Source organism: Corythoichthys intestinalis, chromosome 13, assembly GCF_030265065.1.
Source record: "Corythoichthys intestinalis isolate RoL2023-P3 chromosome 13, ASM3026506v1, whole genome shotgun sequence".
Classification (NCBI taxonomy): Eukaryota; Metazoa; Chordata; class Actinopteri; order Syngnathiformes; family Syngnathidae; genus Corythoichthys; species Corythoichthys intestinalis.
Genome location: NC_080407.1, coordinates 48,625,195 through 48,649,630, shown reverse-complemented (window position 1 = coordinate 48,649,630; position 24,436 = coordinate 48,625,195). Strand labels below are relative to the sequence as shown.

Below are 24,436 nucleotides of genomic sequence, written 5' to 3'. Positions count from 1 at the left end.
TAACAGTAGTATTGTGACATTCTGTAAAGACATGGAACTGGTCAGTTGGTCACTGAGTGCCCTGGACAAGATCTTTTCTACGATGCGATCAGAACCTGAACAACAGCCTGCCCAGGATACACTTTCAAGTCTGGATAGCTGGGGTAGATGGCGGCCGCTGTGTCTGACCACACTCGAAATTGAAGATGTTTATCCAACGCTGCCTCAACCAGAGTGGTAATGAAAATTACTATGGACCTACGCAACCTGGAGATAAATGTTCGTCGGAATGCAGCAAGGAATGAAAACCGTGACGAGGATTAAATCATCGAAAGGGGGTGCCAGACACGGCCTGCTATCGGTCCTCAACTATTCCCTATCTTCTGGATCGAATCAACTGAATAAACTAACCTCTGAATTATGAACTAATCTACTGGATTTAATCAACATAACGAGCACATCGCCGCGATCGACAAGGATTATGGGAAAATGAACAATCAAGGCGAGGGGGGAAAAAAAAGCCTTGTGATCACTACACAATCTGAAATGTCAGTGTTACTCGATAAATTCTGTGTCCTATGGTATACTAGGGGCGGGATTCAATAAGCTTCGGCGTCTCCCGTCTGCCCTTTTCTTTTCGGGTTGAATTATATGTAAACACATATGAATGCTGTATGTTTTGGATCTGTCATGCCTGAATGGAAAATATAAGAAAAAGACATGACATAATTTAATAATCGGAAATTGGATGTTTGTGAATCGTTCTCGAATCTTCCACGGCCGAATCGTGAATAAACTAAGAAACAGAAATTTTGCACGCATCTAGTTAATACCTTAGGAAGGGTATGACGGAAAATTTTTGCGGTTTTGAAACCTTGACGTTTTCGTACCACGGTATACCTTTAAACCCGTAATCGGCACATGTCTATTCACCGAACACTTCGGAATTAGATCATTCCTGTTGAATATTCTTCATATTTTGAAAGCATGTTTTAATGGGGTCATAATTTGAGTCCAAGCCGACAGAAGGTCTGCTGTACTTCCTCATTCACAGTGCAAGTCAACCTTCCACTGAGCAAACCACTTTCTCCTCTTATCAAGTTGAGGACTAGCAGTTGGAAGAAATGGAATAAAAATGTGTATTGTGGGAAAACTAGTCCAGAACCTAGTCTGAAATAGCACTTTGCCTTTAGTCAGTGTATGTGTGTCATAACCTTTGCTGAGCCACGTAGACTTAATCACCGAATCCTTGGGGTTCAATCGAATCCAGTTTAAAAACCCCTACTTTTGGACTCCCGCACACAGTGACTATTGGACGTGACCTCACCTTGATCTTGAGAGACTTCTTCAGCTCCTTGATGGCCGTTTCTCTGTCCTCCAGTTTGACTCCGAGACCCTCAGCGTCAGTCATCTCAGCTCGAACTGTGGCAGCTCGCATTTCCACTGGAGGACTCTAAGATTGCAATCATAATAAAATAATTATTCAGATTTTTTTCACTGTCTAATGACTAATCAATACCTTGCCCTGTGGCTTGTCGGCATCATACTCTCCTTCCTGCATGGCGGTGGCCATCTTGTTCATCGTAGCGACAATAGAACTGCAAGATTGACGCAAGCACTCGGTGCCATTTAGACCGTGAACGCCATACACCTGTGTGAAGTACAACCGTTGTGAACTCGACCGTAAGCCAACATTTCTGATGGTTTCCTACCTGTTCTACAGCCTTGCATACAGTATCCTCCAATTTGAGAGCGTTCAGTCCTTCCTGCTCGTTGAGCGGCGCGACCATTTGCGCTCCCGCTGCCGCCACCTCCTGGAGTACTGCCACCACGCGGGTCAGCTGCCGTCTGCATTCTGTCAGCGCCTCGGACACCTGATAGAAAACATGCCGATTTTCTGATGATTTGCCATTAAAGACCCATTTTGATTTCAGTTATTACCGTAAATTTCAGACTATAGGGCGCGCCTGAATATAGGCTGCCAACAACCAAATTTGACACAAAAATGGCATTTGTTCATAGATTCCTCACTGTATTATGGGATGTTTACACCAAAGGATATTAACCGGCAACACTTTATTTGATAAGGGTATCATAAATCTGGCATAAGACCAAATGAACCATCATGAAGCTTTGAACCAATTGGCTGCAAAGCTTCATTGCTTCAAGAAGCTTCATTTGGCCATCACTCTTCAGGGAAACAGTCAACCTCTGCTGCCACCTGGTGTCAAAATTGTCGTCGTCCAACATGCCACTTAGCATGCATTGCTGCACTACAGATGTAAATAACAATCAAAATTCACGTCCGGTGCCAATAATTTCTTCAGTTACTGTTCCAGTTGTTTCATTAATTGCTAGTTATGGTAGTTTGGTAACATATTTGACAGTGGCGCCATAAGACTGTCATAAGACCATCATAATTATGACATGACACTGCCCTGAGCATTAATGAATGCTTATGACAGATGTCATTTTGTGTTATTCGGCAAATTATCTCACTTTTGAATGGATGTAAAAGATCCGAGCTGGATCTTTTACATCCATGACACTTAACTCATTTGCTCCCAGAAACATATAAATACGTTCTATTTTTAATTGTTTCAGTGTCCCAAAGACGTATTTATACGTTTTTTTTCACAATGGACATCTCTAGGTTCTGATGCAATTTAGCTCCAAAGCACAATGCTGAAAATCCATTTTAAAGCAATAAAACTGGCGACTGGAGGGCAGTAGCGCATTGGTAAGACCCGCAACCCGATTCAACGTAACGAACGGCCGAGCCGCAAGGCTGGGGCGCCGGCGGAAGATGACCGAATGGACGTGTAGGATGCCAGGCGGCGGATGACCGAGTAGAACGACCGGGACCACCAGTGCAGCGGACGATGCCGTTGAGTCCGTGCTGCTCGCCGAGCAGAGCCCACGCCACCGTGCTCGGCCGCTCGCGTCCCCTGCACCCTCCAGTGTCCCACGACTCAGCCGTAAACGCGCACGGCCAAACTAGTTCCCCCCCAGGAACACAAGTTCCCCAGGCGAACTCCGCCACAAGGCAGTGGTTACCACAAAAGAAAGACTCAAAAAAATCCATCTTGATGCGAGGCGGCTCTCAGTTCAATAAAGTAAATAAATTGTTACTTTGCTATCAAAAGCTCTATTTGTTTTATTGTTTATGTTAATTTGTACAAGGAAAACATTATTCAGATGTTTGGGATGTCACAAAGCAAAAAATTGCTGTGTTAAAGTCAAGGTTATGTTTGAAATGTATGCTTTTACAAAAAGCTTAATTTCTCTTTTTTTCATCAGAAATGGGAAAATTGCTCAAAATAAGCTATTTTCTAATGCTGATTTCTAAAGAATGGAAAAAGATATGAACTAACCCTGTTTTCCTTCTGAAAGAAGAGATTCTAATCTTTCTTTTGGTGGGTTCCATGTTTATATAGCAATAGAACAGAATTTTCTGTGGGCTTTGCAAAATCAGTCAAAATCCGGTAAAACGGCCGGGAGCGAAGGGGGTTGCACAGGTGAAAAAGGCTGGGAGTGAATGAGTTAATTGCTAGTTATGGTAGTTTGGTAACACATTTGACAGTGGTGCCGTAAGATTGTCATAAGACCATCATAATTATGAGATGACACTGCCCTGAGCATTAATGAATGCTTATGACAGATGTCATTTTGTGTTATTCGGCAAATTATCTCACTTGTAAATGGATGTAAAAGATCCGAGATGGGCATAAATGGAGTTAGTGGCATCTTTTGCCGGATGAGACTTAATGACATCCATCATAAGCTTTCATTAATGCCCATGATAGTGTCATGTCATAATTATGACGGTCTTATAGCAGTGTTATGACACCACTGTCAAATAAAGTGTTACCTATTAACCCAAAATAATCAACAAATATGTCGCACTGAAATATTTACCACAGGATTCAAAATGAGGGGAAAAAGTAGCAGCTTATAGTCTGAAAATTACTGTACCTGGAGACCAAAGTTGAGAGCAGCCGGCGCGCCAACACCGTCAGTTCCTGGCATTCGACGGCGGATCTTCTTGCAAAACTGCTTGATGTCCGAGCAGGACGTGTCCAGGTCCTTCAGAAGGACGGCCACCGTCGAGGTCTGCTGGGCCGTCCCGAGGAACGCCTGCAGACGGGCGACCTCGACTCCCATACAATCCAGGGCGCTCTGGGTAAACTGAGGGTCACAAGGTGAAGTTACACTTTCAGTGGAGTATTCCAAACTCAATTGTTAGCTCAACTTGTATTAAAAGCACTTATTGACAGCAATAGATGTCCAATCCATAACAACAGTTAATAGCAACACGAATATGACAAATTCATGTCAAATAGGGGCTGAAAAACATTGTCCCGTGGACTGCAAACTTGAGAATGCTGATCTAAAAACAGTTCAATTTCGTGCCATAAGACTTCACTATCAGTTCATGGAAAACGGGGCAGCTCTGTATGGGGCCTATTTTCAAAAACTTTGAATTCAAATATTTTCAACACCAAAGCCGCTAGCGACCTAAAACCAAAACAAACACCTCCCCATAGACTTCATTACCAATTGACGTGACACTTCGTCATTCTTCTTCGCTCATGTCTAAGCTGGATTCAAACTTGGATTTTTGAAGAACTACAAAGGCTGTACCGCATACAAACAGGAAGGATTGTCTAAGGAGTATTTTGTTTCAGAATTCAAGGTGAATATTATATATTTTGTACAATGCATGCATTTTGAAACATTGTGAAAAAAATCCAACGGGAGAATGCGAACCGCTACTACATTGGCGTCATTCTTCGACATATATACGTAAAATAGATGTGTAACGCCCCCTTTTTTTGCTCTTTTAACAAAAAGAGCATGGTGGAATGGGCCAAAATACCAGCAACAGTGTGTGAAAAGCTTGTGAAGAGTTACAGAAAACGTTTGGCCTCCGTTATTGCCAACAAAGGGTACATAACAAAGTATTGAGATGAAATTTTGAAATTGACCAAATACTTATTTTCCACTCTAATTTGGAAAAACATTCTTTAAACATCAAAGAATGTGATTTTCTGTATTTTTTTCCCCACATTCTGTCTACCATGGTTGAGGTTTACCCATGTTGACAATTACAGGCTGTAATATTTTCAAGTGGGAGAGCTTGCAAAATTAGCGGTTGACTAAATACTTATTTGCCCCTCTGTATAGGAACGTAAAACAGTCTAGATCAGGCATGTCCAAAGTGCGGCCCGGGGGCCAAATGCGGCCCGTGGTCAAATTTCATCTGGCCCCCAGCCTCTGTCATAAGATCAATATTGTCTGGCCCGCACACAGACTTTATAAATTGGTCAGCAGTACTTCTACCAGCATATGAAGTAGCCTACACACTAAATGCTGCTCCTCATTTACACACTAAAAGGCAGCAGCACTCTAAGCAACATTACCCCGTGTGATCCTTGACTTCCAATTTTCTAAAATGGCGACAATCAACAAAAAAAAAAAGTTGACTGCGACGGCTGACGCTTCAAGGATAGGTGGAAATTGGACTATTTCTTCAATAAAATATGCAACAACTGTGTCTGCCTCATTTGCAAAGAGACAGTCGCTGATTTTAAAGAATTCAATTCAATGTGAGTCGATATTACCAAACAAGACACGCTAACATGTACGACAAGATTATAGGGAAGATATGCAGCGAGAAATTGAAGCAACTTTTGAAGCTAGTTTAATTTCACAGCAGCAGTATTTCACAAGAGCCCGAGAGTCGAAAGAGAACGCTAGTTGCGAGATTGTTGAAATTATTAATTTAAAAAATATAATAAAACAAATGTGACACACAGAATGAGTTGCTAAAATTTGCTTAAATATATTGTTCTGCGTAAAGGACGTCAGCCAATATCGGCCCCCCACATTTTTACCACACCAAATCTGGCCCCTTTGGCAAAAAGTTTGGACACCCCTGGTCTAGATTCTTGGTTAAAACCAAAAAAATCAGGCAGTTATCCTTCATTTTACGTAAATATTTCAAGCTAAAGTTACGCTAATTTTAGGTTGAAAGTGCATGCATGGTGCTATTTTATATAATAATTACCTTGACTCCTCGACCAAATCACTCTTGAGACTCCCCTGCCTGCTTGTATGCACTAAAACCTTCGTCCTGTTTCCACCTAAATTCGGCGTTGGAACGCAGCGTGAGTTTATTGGAGTGAAAGCTGCCACGACGCTCTGCCTGGCCCCCTACGGGAAGCCATTGTGCAATGTCTGTAGGAGCTGTCCCGTCAATTGGTAGTGAAATCTATGTTCGTGCATCAAATTGTTAACTTGACATACTTTCAGAACCCTTTTGGTACCTTAATGTGGTCAGACAGTTGTGTGGTGCAGTCCTCTTTATGATCTGCGAGATGAACACTGTACAGTTGCTAGAAGGCAGAGGGAAACTGACTGTATTATTTCAGAAAAGGATGTTCCAAGATTTCTACCAAGTTCCTGTTACCTGGTAATACTTAATGGCCTTGGTCAGCGGTTCCACCTGAACAGTCTCATCCAGCTGGTCTTTGTGCAGCAGGTTGATGAAATAATCCAGCGAGCGCTCATGAAAGCTCATTTCTGAGTAAAGCGTCCCCATGCGCTTGAAAACCTCCACTGAGCAATCGTTCAAAGCTCTAAAACCAGAAAAGACGGACAACGTTTACGCTTTCTGTTGACGCTCACACTAGTCTAGAGCTGTCCCGACTAGTCGACATAGTCGACGTCATCCATTACGTAAATCCGTCGACGAGCACAACATCCCGTCGACGGTTAATGAAGGGTTAAAAAAATATATGCGTGGAAAGTTAGAATGTCAGATACTCTGTTTGCAAGCGGGGAAAGCGACACAAAGCCAAAAAAAAGCACACCAGAGTGTCCAAAACATTGCCTTATTTCAAAGAAACAAAGGAGAGTACACTCTTCTGTCCTGTCTCTTCAATGCCAAGCTTGGCTGCACGTCGGCCGTGAATAAACACGTCAAGCGCCTTCAAGCAGTTTGTAATTTTTATTTTATTTTTTTCATTTTTTGTACACCAGAGGGTGCTGTCGCCTTACTAAATAATAATGTTTCATTGACAATGGGCCTATAAGTGCTATTAGTATTGTTCTTAATGCTAATTGAAAGGTTTATTTCATGTTATGGTTTATTTTATGGTATAGAAAATTATATAAGGTTAAAAGGTCATAAATATATACAGTATATACAGTGATTTCACTCAAGGGAGAGATTGTCAATGATAAGGTAATAAATTAAGTTAAAGGCAATTCATATAGGCAATTCATTGATATATAAATAAGGTTTAAAAGGAAAAAGGTGAAAAGTTTTTGTTAATTTCTAATTGTGTTGCTTTATTTGTGTGCACCGTAGCTCTTACAGTGTGTTTACATCAAGGATGGAATAAAAGTTGTAAACCATCAGTTTAAGAGACCATCTTTTCAATCGGGATGGTACACTAGTTAATTCTATCAGCATTTGAACACATTGTTTATTTGTGATTTATTATTGTTATTTATGTGTTTATTTGTACTTTAATAAATAATTTGAGTGTTCCAATATGTTTTTGTGAATTGATAAGCTTCAACAAAAATTTCATTGCTAAATTAGTAAAAAAAAAAATAATAATAATAATTATTATTATTATTAGATTAGTCGACTAATCGTAAAAATAGTCGGCTGACTAATCGGGAGAAAATTAGTCGTTTGGGACAGCCCTACACTAGTCACTAGTGACTTACTGTTCATATTTGTGCAAAGTGGCTTGCAGTAAACTGAGGGAATAAACAAGTCCAGAGGCAAAACTACGTTGTTCTCCTGGAGGTCCTTTAAGCGCCGTTCCTTGAGCCAGGTTCCCGTTCAAATCGAACTTCTCCTGCGCCTGTTTGCTGATGAGCTCAGCCTAATGAAGGGACAATTTGGTATTCTTCTTAAAACGGGACGGACGCCGCGAAAGCTCGAAATGGCCACTAACCTTGCAAACGATCCTGGGGATGAGCAGCAGCACTAGTATGCAGTCGTGGTCGCCGCCGTGACGGAGGAAGGAGTCCGGCATAAAGGATTTGAGCAGGGACACCTCCTGGTTTAGCTGAGCCACTTCCATTTTCCTCAGCTCCATCTCAATGGCCTGAATGAAGCACACAATATGTTGGATTAAATTGTATTGAATGCATCATTCACTGTCTCAAAACTCACATTACCAATTTTTTTTTAATTGACCGCATTTTTGAGTTACTGCCATAGCAACACCCTAGCAACGAGGGACGTGCCTCGCTGCCAGCCACTACCTGATGACGTCAATTCCCGAATACCTCGCCAGCACTTCAATACGAAGGTATAGCACCACGCTAGCCTCGCCATATGTTGCAAACATTTTCTGGGTTTTACTCGCAAGATTTATCATTCTTGATGTGTAGTGAAGGGAATAGTATCCTTTCCCATATTTACTGTTTGACTGTTTGTATTACTCTAACACACCCAATATAAAAATAGCATTTATATCATAGTTTAAGAAAAACAAGCAGAATATATTTGATATTATGAATAGTCGGACTCGGATTGATTGTAATTTGCAGCGCCAAGAAACGGGCAGATAAGGGCATAACAGATACAGGACCACGGAAGCCCAACGCGCACGTTATGCAGCTGTCTGAGCGAGATTGACGCTGACAAGCAGGTGATAGACAAGACATTTACAAGCCCACGTCTGCACCACCAAATCACATCACACTTCCGGGTTTGGGAATGGACTATTAACGGAGTGCAAAAAAAAACTTAAAAAAAAAAAAACACGCAAATTATTCTCACAGTTATGTGTTAAAAATGACATGGTTGTTTTGACAAACTCGTCCAAAGTTTATATTCGTAAAATTGGACCGAAAACCGAAAAGCTCTTCAGCTCCCCTTTAATACAAAGTATTCGGCCTTCAACACCCTAATCTGACCTAACCTCCCTCCGCCTATCTTATTGGTTAGGAGATGTATCTCCTCCCCACATATTTTTTTCAGATATAGTGTGATTTATAATCGGAAAAATATGTTACTTTGAGGAAGTACCTACCTTGGCATACGCCTTGGTCTCTGCAAACTTGATCTTGAAGTCAAACAGCTCTGCGGCAGGCTGTTGAACTTGTTCGCTACTTTCATTTTGCTGGGTCATCAGCTCTTTGTTGGCCTCCTGTTGCACAAATTCAATCAAGCTCCATCCACGGGTCATCGTCCCATAATCCGTCGCGCACCCACCTGCAGTCTGTTGGTGAGCTCTCTGTATTTGCTAATGGTCTGCTGGTAATCAGCCACCGTTTCCTGGGCGGCCTCCACCCGCTTGTCCGCCTCGCGAACTTTCGCTCCGCTCAAATCCAGCTGCTCCCTCAATTCCATTTCAGTCTCTCTGGCGTTCTCCTGGAGCTCGTCGTTCATTTCGTTGATGGCCTCCTAAGAATGTTGACATATGTTACATTCTTACTGAATAGCGGTAGATGTCAATCAGTGTTGTCAGTAACGCGTTACTGTAATCTGATTACTTTTTTCAGTAACGAGTAATCTAACGCCTTCATTTTTCTACACCAGTAATCTGATTAAAGTTACTTTCCTTAGTGTCTCTGCGTTACTATTTTTTCATTGCCTCATAACATATGTAGAATGAAGAATATTGTAGTCATGTGCGAAGAGCATTTTGAATAGAAAATGCTCAAATAAAAGGTTCCCGGTACGTGTTACCATGACAACCTCTTAGCTATTTCCTGTTTTGGTCTCGCTTTACGTGTTGTGGGACTGAGGCGAGTGGACATTCGCGCCGAGTGTTGAGACGTTGCGAGGGAATGTTGATCTGTGGATATCCATGAATGAAGGTGAGTATTTTTCCTTCATTCTGGAGGGTATTAGCAAAAGGTTGGACCCCCTACATGCGCCGCCGTTTCGTAGCTTTGCCGTAGCAACGACGGGCAGTCATCGCTCCAAGTTGGCAAGCTTTGTTTACTCCATATGCGTGTTGCACATTTATGCCATGAGGTGATGTGTTCGTTTCGCATCTGTGGGATGTGTTGTAAGTCCGATTGGGTGTAAAGTGCTTAGTTGCCGCCACGTTTTGAGGCCAAATTGACCGTGTGCGCTGGTTATGCACGCGCATCCGCGCCCGCCACCACCTTTGCAATTTTGTGCAGTCAGTTTGCATTGTTTTACATTGGCACTGATATGCTGTTAACCATAACCAAAATTCTGAGTTAGCGGGGTTTAATTGGTCGGTGGAGTTGATTCCAACAATTTCCAAGCAGTTTGTCAGATATTTGTTAGTTTCAGGGCTCCAGAGTGGCTAAGCTAGCGTGAAATTCTGATATTCCCATTTAAATTCAATCATCGGAAAGTGATGACATTTTTCTGTTGTCATTCTGATGTTGAGGCGGCAAAGGGAGAAAAATGGGTAAAAGTAACTTATAGATTACTTTTAAAGTAACGTAGTTACTTTGATAATGAAGTCATCAGTAAAGTAACTAGATTACTTTTTTGAGGCGTAATCAGTAATTAAATTACTTTTTCAAGTAATCTTTGACAACACTGATGTCAATGAGGCCGGACTGACCAGATCGGTAACAGTTTCTCTCAGCTCTCTGACTTTCTCCTCTAAGTCGAGGTTCCTCTCTGTAAGCGTTTCAACCATCTCCTCCGATCCCAGGGCAGCATCCACCTGAAACGCAACACAGTGAGCCCAAAGTGTTGACATTTTTCAGCATCTCTGCGCGAACTTCACCTGCTCCTTCAGTTCATCCACGGTGTCCTCGGCCAGCTTGAGCTCCTCCTGCAGTTTTTCTTTCTGGGTCCTGAGAGTCTCCATCTCAGTGTTTTTCTTCTCCATCTGCTTCTGCAGCTTCACATGCTCCTGTTTCTCAGAGGCAGACAGGTCCCGCATCCTGGGGAAGAAAGTATGAATGAAGTATTCGAATCTACTTTGAATACTTTTGAACTGTTGGACATTTTGACTTAGATTTGAAGGGTGGAATGACCCCACCTACTTACCTGACCAAGGCCTCCTTCAGTTTGCTGTTCTGATCCTCCAGCTGTTTTACATGGTAATTGGAGGCAGCACCATCAGAGCCTGCAAGAGAAAAAAAAACATGTCAACCTGCGATAAGTCTTTTGCGAGACGAGTCAAGACGTACCTTTTTCTGAAATGTCGTGTCTAAGGATCTCCAGGTCCATGGAGAGCTCCTCCACCTTCTCCTTTAACGTGTCCAACTCCACCTGCAGTGATTCTGCTCGCTCTTCAGCCATCTCTTTATCCAGAGTCGCCATTTCGATGGCGTCGGCTGTGTCGGACATTTCTTCCATGTAGCGGTCTTTTGCCTCCTGGGCGTCACGTGCTTCCTGAAGGGACAAGACAAGTCGTGCTGCAATGATTAATCGGTTAACTCGAGTAGGGCTGCAGCTATCGATTATTTTAGTAGTCGATTAATCAATGAACTAGTTTGAATAATCGAGTAATCTGATAAGGAACATAAAAAAATTAAAATACCTGAGCTAAGCCTCAAACGGTATAGGAAATAAATAAATGAGGATGTACAACAAAAGAACAGTTGGCTAATTTACATAGCAAAAGTCCGCTATCTTAAATGCTAAAGTTTTTTTACAATGCTCTCAAATGGTTCAGACGCATATTCACACAAAAATGGCTAAATATACCTATAAACAATTACGAATGCATAAAAAAAAAAAAAAAAAAAAACCATTAGCTCAAACAAAAACTTAGCTTATGTTGGTCTAAACAGGGAGCAGCTAGATTCAGCTATGTGAAATGAGGTAGACTAGAGGGTCCTGTATCCACCCAAATCAAAAAAACTCAATGCAAACACTTTTAAAACAAAATATTACAACGCCATTTTAATTAAACGAATACTCGAAGCAGCAAAATTTCATTCGAATATTTTTTTCCTAATCGAATTCTCGAGTTAATCGATTAATCATTGCAGCACTAAACTCAAGTAATTCGATTAGAAAAAAAAAAGCTTCGAATCAAATTTTGCAGCTTTGAGGATTTGTTTAATTAGAATGGCGTTGTAATGGTTTGTTTTGAAAGTGTTTGCATTGAAGTTGTATTGATTTGGGAGGATACACTGCCCTCTAGTGGCAACAGTTAATGTGAGATAACTCGTCTAACATGGCTGAATCCAACTGCTCCTAGTTAAGGTCAACATAAGGTTGTTAGTAGATAGGTATTTTAGTTTATGTATTCGTAATTTAGTTTATAAGTATATTTAGAATTTTATTGTGGGAATATGTGTTTGAACGATTTGGTAAGAGCATTGTTAAAAAAAATAAATGAATAAAAAATAAAGCATTTCATAGCATATATGCTAGCGGACTTTAGCTAAGCAAGTTAGCCAATTGTTGTAAACATTAGCATTATATAGCATTTAAGCTAGCGGAAGTTATGTTGTTGTGAGGTGTATCAAGTTTTTATTCATGTGACCCTTTTGATCTATGAGCACCTAACCCTCCATCGGTCTCTGCACGGCCCTGCCGCAAAGTGTTGTAAAATCATTAATCAATCAAAAATCAATCTCCCGGTCACCTACAGATGAATTAAACAACATTTGTTTCCAGCTTCTGTGTGAAGGATGAATAGTAATAAGGTAATGAATCCAGTTGTGGCTAAACAATAGCATATGATGGTTAGCAACCGTGCGGCTTCGTGTGTGTGTGTGTGTGTGGGAGGGGGTAGCAACACGCCAGCGAGTGATAGGCGGGATTTTTTTCCCCTCCACAGACAAAACTTTTTGTCTCTTTTGTTGCCCTGCCATCTTTGCAGAATTCGTGCGAAAGCTTTCACATCAACTTCCGTCTTTATCATGAATGGGGAAAGGGGGAAGTGACGTATGCCGACTCAAGTTATACATGAGTTGTCATTCATCTAGTTGTCAGTCGACATATTATCACAAATGTGATGAAAATATGATATAAAGGTGGCATACAAAGGTGAATGATTGACAGCTGCAGCTTTAAAGACAAGCACTTTTTGAATTTCAACACAAGATTTTGTTACCCTCTTGGCTTCTTTTAGTTGTTTCTGGAGGTCGGCCTGCTGCTCCTGCATCTTGGTCTTCCACTCATGCAGTTGCTCCAGTTGGATCTTATGCTTCTCCAGCTCCTTCAGTTTGGCTTTGTCGTCCACACGCTTGATTTTTAGAGTCTCCAGCTTCTCCTCGAGGTCCTTGACTTGAGCACGCAATGACTCCTCCTCCTGGGAGCAGCAGGTTCCACAAATTAAAACTTATGAGAATGTTAATGAGATTTTATATAGCCTCTAAAGCAACCAAGCATGTGGTGGGCACCAGATAGTCTCTAGTGTACACTAAAAACAATCTGGCGGACACTAGAAACTATCTGGTGTGCACCAGATATTTTCTAGTGCGCACCACATTCTATCTGGTCCACACCATAATGGTTTAAATTTATTTCTGTCAATGTCCCTTTAGGGGCTTCGTAGGATTTAATTGTGTGGCTTCACCAATGATTTTTTTAGCATTAGCAATGAATGTGGTATTGGAAATGATTTCTATTGCTTTGGCATGAATAGGGATGAGTTTGTACTAGTGGGAACCTCTTTGTACCTCACGATACGATTTACGATACAATTGTCACGATAACGATGATCGGACGATACGACGATACAACGATTATCGATACATTGGTCAGGAAATCATTCTAGGATATTCTACAAACAACTAATTAACAGAGAAACAAGCTTCTAGTGTGAATTGGAATCAGTTTATCACTAGTAGACGTCCAATCCATTTGAACTGGGAGGGTCATCCCTTCCACTTCAAGCAGATTGAACGTCTATGGCTGTCAGTGGCAGTCAATGGCAGGCGATTAGGTAATTTTGGGCCATTTAAAGTCTCACTGGAACAGCACCAAACAAAATTTCCAGCATCATCTCCATGTCCAATGCAGATTCTTGACTCTTGACACCTTGTCCAATGCAGATTCTTGACTCTTGACAAGGTGATGATGCTGGAACTTTTGTTTGGTGCCGTTCCAGTGAGATTTACAAAGATGACTGCCTGAAGAAGACATCAAAATTCCCCTCAGTGCTTGATGATATGGGGCTGCATGTCAGGCAAAGGCACTGGGCAGATGGATGTGGTTAAATCTTAAATAAGAGCACAAGCTTACATTGAAATTTTAGACAGATTTCTTATCCCTTCAATTGAAAATTTTCATTTTTCCAAGATGACAATGCATCATACCACAGAGCTAAAACTGTTAAAGCATTCCTTGGAGAAAGACTCATTCAGTCAATGTCATGGCCCGCAAATAGCCCAGATCCCAACCCTATTGATAACCTGTGGTGGAAATGGAAAAAAATGGTCCACAGAGTTGGCCCCAAATTGATGAAGAATACTAATCAAGTCCATGCCTCAGAGACTGCAAGCTGTCATAAAAGCCAGAGGTGGTGCTACTAAATACTAGAGATGTCTTTTGATTGTTATTTCTTTGTTTGTTTCTCATGATTCCATATTTCTATTTATTTTATTTTTAAACATTGACACCTTTTTAAAGCGATATCGCAATTCTTGGCAGGAGCATATTGATAACCTTTTGGGATACAAAGTATCATATATCACCATTTCGATATTTTGTCACACCCCTAGTTTGTACATTTTTTTAGAAACAAATGCAGCTTTATTTTTGTCAAAACAAAACATGAATTGGTTTGGTTTGAGTTCTCAGGGCGGTATTAAAAGGTTCTATACGTCACATGAATTGTTCAAGTTGGGATGCCAAAAAACATACAGATAGTGACCCACCTTGCTCGGAGTAGCAGGAGCAGAGGCTGCTGTTGCCTCTGACAGCGACCCACCAAGCTGAGCAGTGATGGGAGTACCCAGCGCCCCCTGGTGAGGGGAAAGTCCCACTTCACTCACATCGCCAGAAGACAGACTCTCACGAGATGCCTGTCAAACAACGAGAAAAATTAAAGACTGGAACGTGATCGCCGCATTCTTAATTGTTTTTGGTTCGACCACCATTTCACCCCACTGTGTGTCCTCTGAATGAGTTAAGCAAGAAGATAAGGTCCCGTATTTAAGCCGAGCACCCGAAAAAGTTGAGAATCAGTGTCCAAATCCTTCACATGTTAAAAAATAAGAAGCTTTTGAACATTAGCTCACCTTGGCCGAACGACGGGTAGAGGACTGGAGAGTAGGGGGAACACGCACACGCAGCCAGCGTCGCAAGGTAAGAGATTAGCAAATAAAGTGAGTACGTATTGGATGTTAATGGTTTTAAAAAGCGCCGATGAACATGTCACTCCATGCAATTTCGTCAATGCTAGTTAAGCCTCACAACCATAAAAATGCAACAAAACATGCACATGCACTACAGTGCATAAGTAAGCTTGTGTGCAATTCTAAAATGTTTTTGTGTCGTTAAGAGAAGATTAAAAATGTTAGTTGAGCAAGACCAGTTATCACAAAATGAAACCAACCTTTTTAGTGCTTACGGGTGTCTGAAAAGGTTCAGAATGAAAATAACCGTTTAATCGTCATAAGGACAGAGTGCCTTAAAAAATGGCTGCCTACCTGTTTGGATGCTTTGGCTGTTTCCGAAATATCTGGTGGAACAAAGTAATATTTCATGTTCAGTTTTAGGCTTTGCGGATGCACGTACGGATGAAAATTGTCACCTTTTTGTTTTGGGATCTTGGAAACGCCAGACTCGGGAGTGTCAGGGGAGGTTGCGCTGGAGCCGTCCTCAACCACCTGAATCTGTTCACGGCACAACGACTATTAGTACAACCCCTAGCAAAAAGTATGGACTCACCAGTCTTGGACGAGCACTCACTCAGACATTTTATCATGTAGAACAAACTCCGATAAAAAGCTTGAAAAAAGAATGAATTAGTTCAAAAGTGCAACTCTTTAGCAGTCAGAAACACTAAAAGAAATGAATAAAAAAACATTGTGGTGGTCAGTAAATGTTACTTTTTTAGCGCAAGTGCAGGGAAATATAGAATCACTCCATTTCGAAGAAAAAAAATATGGAATCACTCCATTTTGAGTAGAAAATACTAGAGCTGGGAATCTTTGGGCACCAAACGATTCGATTACGATTACGATTCAGAGTCTCCGATTCAATTATAAAAGGATTATTGATGCACCCCCCTCCTTTTATTTTTATTTTTTTTAATGTTTTGTACATTAGTTCCAAAATTGTTCAAAAATACTCTCAGGCTAAACTAAACTACGATTTCAGTATCAAGTTAACATATAGCAGTAAACAAATATACAAAAATAACAGTAAATAAAAAACTCCAGTCCTCATTCTGTATCAGCAGCATTAAACTACATTCAATTAATTTAATGTTGTGAATCAACCGTTAAAGTTGTTAAAATTGCTCCCGTTATTCCATTATTTCCCTTTTGTCTACTTTCGACATGGGAAAGTTTTAAAACTATTTTAAAGATAGATTCAAGTCAATATTTTACCAATTTAGGAGTATTTTAGATAAAAAGTTAATTAGGTTTGCTTGGAAGGTTCGCTACAACAGCCTTGCAGGGAAGTGTACTGCTTTAAGATGGCGGCCATTTACTAACGCCCGCATCTAGCTTTTTGTAGATGTGCTGCTAACGCTACCGAATCTATATTGCATCTAGTCCTATATAAATGATATCTACCATAACATTATGTGGATGTACTTTGTCGCAGCTTTTCGGCAGCAGTCAGGTATGCTGATGTGTTTTTTTTAGGGCTGTCAAAATTATCGCGTTAACGGGCGTTAATTAATTTTTTTAATTAATCACGTTAAAATATTTGACGCAATTAACGCATGCAATGAATGACCCGCTCGCATATTGCCTCAAACATTACAATGAGGCCGTTTACGGACATTAAGAGTGGAGAGAATGCCACCGGCCGCTTGGGGGCAGCGCCGTTCCATACTCATGTTATGTCTTCTAAACGTGGGAGAATTAGTAGTTGTGAGACGTTTATGCTGTATTCACAATGCAATGCAAATTGCTATTTGTGCTCCACACATATTTCGGTAAGTTTTCTTTCTTTTAGTGGCAATTATGTGACTCTTGTTGTATTTTGGGTAAGATATGTACAGATATATGTTATTCAGTAAAGGCGAGTGGACACAGGCGTTCTTTGAACCGTGCCGTTTATTGGCAACTCCTTCACAACAAACATAAGTATCGTTGAGTGAAAGCACAACAAAAATAATATTCCTATCTCTCAAAAAAAAATAATAATAATGTTCACAAAAAGAAAAGCACTTCAGTCTATCGTAATGAGGCCCAATTCTGACACACAGTTAAAAAGTGCAAAATGAACTGGCATTCCATATCAAAATAGCTATGCAAAATACACGTAAAACTTTTCACTCTATTTTTATCATTGTTATTTTTATTCTTCTTATTATATTAACTCTTCTTTTGATTGAAAATTTTACAAATTTTATTCAAACGAAAACATGAAGAGGGGTTTTAATATAAAATTACTACAACTTGTAACTATAACATTTATCGTTTAAGAACTACTAGTCTTTCTATCAGTGGATCACTTTAACAGAAAGAATGTTACTAATGCCATTTGTGGATTTATTGTTACAATAAACAAATACAGTACTGATGTACAGTATGTTGCATGCATACATCCGTCGTGTGTCTTATCTTTCCATTCCAACAATAATTTACATAAAAATATGGCATATTTTAGAGACGGTTTGAATTATGATTAATTACGGTTAATTAATTTTTAAGCTGTAATTAACTCGATTAAAAATTTTAATCGTTTGACAGCCCTAGTTTTTTTTATCTCATGGCATGAGTTGAGCTAGAGCCGTGAGTTGAGCATTGGCATTACCCGAGGGGCCGGGTAATGAGAAGCATAATGTTTAGCTACTCTCGCTTCGTTCCTCATTGCGTCCTGAAGACCGCGCGGAGCGCTGAGTTTGTTGTACTTCCGCTTTACTTGGCATATTTCAATTATCGGAATTTGGATGTTTGTGAATCGTTCTCGAATCTTCCACGGCCGAATCGCGAATAATCTAAGAATCGGAAATTTTACACAACTCTAGTCAAGTCCATGCCTCGGAGACTGCAAGCTGTCATAAAAGCTAGAGGTGGTAGAGATGTTTTTTGATTGTTATTTCTTTGTTTGTTTCTCATGATTCCATATATTTTTCCTCAGACGGGGTGATTCTATATTTATTTCCCTGCACTTGCTCTATAAAAGTAACATTTACTAACCACCACAATTTTATTTTATTCATTTCTTTTAGTGCTCCTGAATGCTAAAGAGTTGCACTTTTGAAGTAATTCATTATTCATCTGAGTTTGTTCTACATAATAAAATGTCTGAGTGAGTGCTTGTTCGAGACTGGAAATTCCATACTTTTTACTAGGGGTTGTAATAACGGTTGTCTGTGAATTGTAAAAATGTTTTTTTATCTACAAACCTGAGTCTGTCTGACAAATATCCCATGGTTTTCCTCACAGGTAAAGTAGCGTTTTCCCTGTACGGAGCCGTCGTTCTTGCCTTTGGGTTCGTTGAGGATGATGCCCACCCATTTCCCGGGGGCAAAGAGGGTCGCTCCGATGAACGCGACGGTGCCTCGCTGACCTTTTCCTATCACTTCCACGATAGAACCAACCTATAAGAGGGTGGCGGGTATTTAGAACAAGCACTGATACAGATGTACTGTATGTTTTTGCAACAAACAAACAAACAAAAAAAGATTTCTGTCACTGTTGTCAAATTACCTTTGGAGGTTTTCCACTTTCCACAGTCCCCCCGCTGCTCATTCTGCTTATAAATGGGCTGGTTAGCTGATGGATTGTGGGAATTGAGAGAATGTGAGGATGTGGGGGTAGAAAAAAGACAGTTAGAATGGAGTTACAACTAGTGCTGCAACGATTAATCGATTAACTCGAGCGTCGAATCAAATTTTGCTGCTTCGAGTATTCGTTTAATTAGAGTGGTGTTATAATGGTTTGTTTTGAGAGTGTTTGCGTTTAGTTTTATTGATTTGGGCGGATACACTGCCCTCTAGTGGAAACAGAGAATATGACATAACTCATTTAACACGGCTGAATCCAGCTGCTCCCTGTTAAGACCAACATAAGGTTTTGTTTGCGCCAATGTTTTTTTTCCTGGGAATATGCGTTTGAACAATTTGTTAAGAGTCGAGATGTCCCGTCCGATCACGTCATTTTCAAAGTATCGGAATCAGCAAAAAAATATCGGACATGCCTTTTTAATTTTTTTTTTTTTTTTTAATTAAATCGTTTTCTAATTGTATTTAACATTACAGACATTATGTGTTACACTCTTCCAGAGTCTTTAGTTTAAGCTTAAGGTAGGGTTATCAAATTTATCGCGTTAACGGCGAAAATTAATATTTTTTACATTTATCACGTTACAATATTTAACGCAATTAACGCATGCGCTGCACGACCCACTCACGCATTGTCACGTTCAATCTATAATGGCGCCGTTTTACCCATACAGTATATAGAGTTAAAATGAAAATGTAATTAAATGTAGTTAAAATGTAAATGTAGTTAAAACGTAGCATAAAATGAGTAGAGAGTAACATTTACTGACCACCACAATGTTTTTTTATTAGGGCTGTCAAAATTTTCGCGTTAACGGGCTGTAATTATTTTTTTTAATGAATCACGCTCAAATATTTGACGCAATTAACGCACATGCCCCGCTCAAACAGTCTATTATATATTATTATATATATTAGTCCGAGTTTTATTCATTTTTTTCTTAATGCATTGCCAAAATGTATATGATCGGGAAAAATTATCGGGAATGATTGGAATTGAAATCGGGCGCAGATAAAAAGCAATCGGATCGGGAAATATCGGGATCGGCAGATACTCAAACTAAAACGATCGGGTTCGGATCGGGAGCAAAAAAACATAATCGCAACAACCCTAGTTATAATGGTTTGTTTTGAGAGTGTTTGCGTTTAGTTTTATTGATTTGGGGGTATACAATGCCCTCTAGTGGAAATACTGAATATGATATAACTCATTTAACTCTCACTCACTCCCTGTTAAGACCAACATAAGGTTTTGTTTGCGCCAATGTTTTTTTTATGGGGGAAGATGTGTTTGAACAATTTGTTCAGAGCATTGTAAAATTAATTTTAAAAAAAAAGGATTTTATAACATTTAAGATAGCAGACTTTTGCTTTGGAAGTTAGCCAATTGTTCTTTTGTTGAACTTAGATCCTCGTTTTTTTTTTTTTTTTCATACCGTTTGAGGCTAAACTCAGGTATTTTCGTTGATTTTATAAATGAAAGTGCAATTCTGCATAGTTTGAAGAACCCCCCGGGAATTTTATTTTGTATTCACATTTAACGCTCTTTTGAAAGTGTAATCTTAGCAAGCCTTTGTTTCACATCTCCGAAAATTTAATCTGCAACGCATGAAATGTTCCTGATCCGATGACTCGATAATTTGAACTAACTAGTTGATAGATTAATCGATTACTAAAATAATCCATAGCTGCAGCCCTATACTAGTGTACCGTTTTACAACACTAACGCATTCGACAAACTTGAACTATGATCCGTTTTATCTGGCAGTCATTAAATTTAAAGTGACTTGTGATCGGTTTCGAAAAATAAATATAATGAGGACATTTGACATCATTTTACGTGCACGCAGTCACATGTCACTGACCACAGGAGGCTTTTCCTCACGGTAGGCTTTACTCAAACAAAGCTCTCCATTCAAAACAAAGCAGGACAAGAAAACTCATGTTTAACTCAGGGGGGGAAATAGATTTGAATGACTTGATTTTCATTACAAAAAAAAAAAAAAGAAAAAGACAGTTATCAAATAATCATAAATTTATATCAATTATACTCTAGTAAAAATGACATCGGAATCATATTTTCAAATTTTTGTCATCACGAAGACACGTCGACATGGAGCCATCATCAGCTTATGTGAGTATTTTATCCGAATTTTCAATGTCAAATGATAGCAGAATTTTAGATTGTACTGATATTTTCATCCTTAGAGCATGCAAGTTGCTTACCTGGGGCGTATAAGAATGTCTTCTGTTCATGGCTATGGTTAAAAACTATTTCAAACTAAAAAATAGTTCCAGAATTTAAGAAAAAAAAAACTACTTAAATCAAGTGCTCGCTAATGATGCTTTTCCTTTCAACAGAAAATTTACTATTTTATAAGCCAAGCGTCATTAAACGCCACAGCTAGAATGTACAAGAAAAGGGAGGGGCAATAGTTCTCATATTTCATTTTGTTTAACCCTTACAGGGCGATCGTTTAACTGCTTGACTGCCAACAAAAATGAGCATTCACATTCAGTCTTCGCAGTTTAAATGAACTGGACGTGTATCGCCATCAATGTTATGCAATTTCAGTCCCTGACAAAAGTCCTGTCGCTTATCCATTTTGTAGAAACAATTGCTAATAACCTGACTTTTAATTATTCAATTGGTTTCAGAAATGGCTCATATGAAAGCTAAGACCCTCCCAAATGATGTTGAATGTACAAAAACATATTTGTTTCAATGAAAAAAGATTTATCATTTAATGAAGATATGAAGGTCAAATTTTGGCAAGACAAAGTTTTGTCGCCTATAGAAAGTTGTGTGAAAACTGAACAAAAAATGTACTTCAAATACAAAAATATGTTACATAACTAGGGCTGTCCCAAACGACTAATTTTCTCCCGATTAGTCAGCCGACTATTTTTACGATTAGTCGACTAATCTTATAATTAAAAAAAAAAATTTTTTTTTTTTTTTTTTTACTAATTTAGCAATGAAATTTTTTTTGACGCTTGTCAATGCACAAAAACATTTTGGAACACCTAAATTCTTGATTAAAGTACAAATAAACAGATAAATAACAATAATAAATCCCAAATAAACAAAGAGTTCAAATGCTGACAGAATTAACTTGTGCAAAAGAATGGAATGTAAACAGATTCAGAACACTGACTTCACCTTTCCGAAATGATTCAAAACAGTTCTTAAAAAAATACCTAGCATTAATATTATAGTATACTGTAGTACTATATATGATAGTATTATTATAATTATTCCTTGCCAATCAGAATTTTCATAAAGGGTGTCATTTTAAAGGTATTCTTAGAGTAGAATCTGAAGTATGTGGGATTACCTCCAGAAATCGTTATTTATATGACGAACATTACATGCTTTTATTTTGAAATGTTCACCGGAAGTACGTCCGCTAATCCGCTAACTAAAGCTTTACACTCCGCAAAAAAGCACTGTTTTATAGCCGGCTAAAGTAGGTCGTCTTTTTTCCCCATTCACCTCAATGTAGCAAGGCTAACATATATAGTGTTTAATATAGATGTGTTTTCTTATTTTGTATGTCTGAACTTTAATTCTACAGCGTGTTGATGAGAAAAAAGAACTGGAGTCTCATATGCCATCAGCACGCACGCACAAATGTACGCAAGCACGCGCGCGCAGCGATAAAACGCAGCCGTGAAAATGACCGCCCTCATTTTTATTTACCATGCGATAAATGGACTCATTCCATATCGCGTCAGGCTTAGAAACTTCAATAAAACATGTCATTAGTTAGTTAGACGAACTTACAATCTCCTGTCGTTATCATTCACGGCCGACGTGCAGCCAAGCTTGGCATTGAAGAGACAGGACACAACAGTGTACCGTCCTTTGTTTTTTTAAAAATAAGTCAATGTTCTGGACTCTGGTGCGCTTTTTTGGCTTTGTGCCGCTTTCCCCGCTTGCATACCAAGCGTCCGACATTCTGAACTTTCCACGCATATATTTTTTTAACCCTTCATTAACCGTCGACGGGATGTTGTGCTCGTCGACGGATTTACGTCGTCGACTATGTCGACTAGTCGGGACAGCTCTATACATAACATAAACGAATTAGGTAGCGATGCTGTGAGATCCAAATTTAATATTTTGTATGACTTCCATGGGCTTTGGCAAGGATTCATACAATTTATTAATGAAGTCATCAGGAACATCAAAAAAAGCAGTCTTGCATGCCTCCCAGAGTTCATCGACATTTTTGGGTTTCGTCTCCCATCCTACCCCAGATACGCTCAATGATGTTCATGTCTGGTGACTGGGCTGGCCAGTCGTGGAGGATCTTGATCTTCTTTGCCTTGAGGAACTTTGAGGTAGAGATTGAAGTATGCGATGGAGTACCCTCCTGCTGCAGAATTTGTCCCTTTTTATGGTTAGGAATGTAAGAGGCAGCTGAGATTGGTTGATATTTATAATACAGGAAAAAGGCAGCGATAGGTCATATCATGTTACATTTACTTGAGTAGATTCATGAAGAAGAAACACTACTCTTACTCCCCTACATTGTGCTAGAGTCATTTTTCCTATTTATTCTACTCATTGACTTCATTTTTGACAGAGATGCCAACAGTAGCTCCACCAGTTTCACCAATGAGATGTCGTAACAATAACCACATGACTACGTTATACCAATCAGACTCAAGCTTGCCATTTTTATATCACGCCAGCCTGTTCAATCACGTCGTCTTTAAAGCACCGTAAAAAATATTTGCTGTATGTGCCGAGAACAAAAATACCATATTTTTAAAAAGTAATAATACAAACATTGTAAGTGGTTACTGACAATGTTACTCAATACTTAAAACTCGTTTCTTGGCATGAACGTATCGATAACCTTTTAGGATGCAAAGTTTGACGATACTAGATTATCACCATTTCGATATTTTGTCACACCCCTAGCTAGGAACGTTATGATAATTGGATGTGGCTCAATGTGCTTTTAGGTAGCACAGGAATTATAAATGTATAAAAACCGAGCTGTTATCTGCTTACACTTAATTTACAACACTATAAAGCCAGTTTTGTCAGTTTGTATGATTGTGGTGTCAGCATAGCTAATGTAACGCTTTCTGTTTTGAGGAATGACTGGATCAGGGTTACACTGACAAGTAGTTTAAGTTAAGAATATTCACATTCGCGCTTAAAACGTAATTAGTTCGACGTACCTGCTCGGAATTTTGATTTAAGATGTTCTTGTTGATGTTTTTCTTGCTCCTATTCTTCGCCTGCTTCTCTTCTTCTATGTCATTTATTGTTCTTCGTTTAATGGAAGGTTTCTGTGTGCATTACTGCCGCCTTCTGGTATGGAGTAGCAGCCTGCTACTAGCAAGCAAGGTACTGGCTAATGAGTTAACCTGCTGCGTTAGTAACTGACGGCCATCTTAAAACAGAACTTTACTGGAGTGCTTAACGCGTAACTTGGCGAAATATAGACGGATTTCAAAACGATTGGCTTCACAAACCATATAATTATTATTCTTTAAGGTTGTCATCGTTTTTAGGGATGTAGTAACTTGATCCTGCATAGAAATTATAAGCAAAATGAAATATTTGTTCCAGTTCATCCAGTGTTATGATGAGATTC

General features: G+C 39.5%; 1 protein-coding gene across 4 annotated transcripts in view; it reads right to left on the bottom strand.

Moving 5' to 3' along the window:
- The window catches only part of dctn1a (dynactin 1a), a 35,282-nt gene extending 11,120 nt beyond the window's left edge, over positions 1-24,162 (bottom strand). The window contains exons 1-23 of one of the 4 annotated variants that reach the window (XM_057855868.1): positions 24,018-24,162; positions 18,745-18,810; positions 18,441-18,635; positions 15,663-15,744; positions 15,559-15,590; positions 15,465-15,485; positions 15,148-15,171; positions 14,785-14,931; positions 13,017-13,214; positions 11,137-11,341; positions 10,994-11,072; positions 10,728-10,887; positions 10,560-10,664; positions 9,224-9,415; positions 9,042-9,158; positions 7,956-8,108; positions 7,723-7,883; positions 6,452-6,620; positions 6,309-6,377; positions 3,955-4,167; positions 1,692-1,853; positions 1,499-1,630; positions 1,307-1,432 (exon numbers count right to left, since the gene is read on the bottom strand). In XM_057855868.1, the coding sequence (XP_057711851.1) occupies positions 1,307-1,432; positions 1,499-1,630; positions 1,692-1,853; positions 3,955-4,167; positions 6,309-6,377; positions 6,452-6,620; positions 7,723-7,883; positions 7,956-8,108; positions 9,042-9,158; positions 9,224-9,415; positions 10,560-10,664; positions 10,728-10,887; positions 10,994-11,072; positions 11,137-11,341; positions 13,017-13,214; positions 14,785-14,931; positions 15,148-15,171; positions 15,465-15,485; positions 15,559-15,590; positions 15,663-15,744; positions 18,441-18,635; positions 18,745-18,786 (2,784 nt within the window). In that variant the 5' untranslated portion in view covers positions 18,787-18,810; positions 24,018-24,162. The remainder of the gene's footprint in view (positions 1-1,306; positions 1,433-1,498; positions 1,631-1,691; positions 1,854-3,954; positions 4,168-6,308; positions 6,378-6,451; positions 6,621-7,722; positions 7,884-7,955; positions 8,109-9,041; positions 9,159-9,223; positions 9,416-10,559; positions 10,665-10,727; positions 10,888-10,993; positions 11,073-11,136; positions 11,342-13,016; positions 13,215-14,784; positions 14,932-15,147; positions 15,172-15,464; positions 15,486-15,558; positions 15,591-15,662; positions 15,745-18,440; positions 18,636-18,744; positions 18,811-24,017) is intronic. The other 3 variants (XM_057855870.1, XM_057855869.1, XM_057855871.1) reach the window with 3 other exon arrangements.
- Between the last annotated feature and the right edge of the window lie 274 nt (positions 24,163-24,436).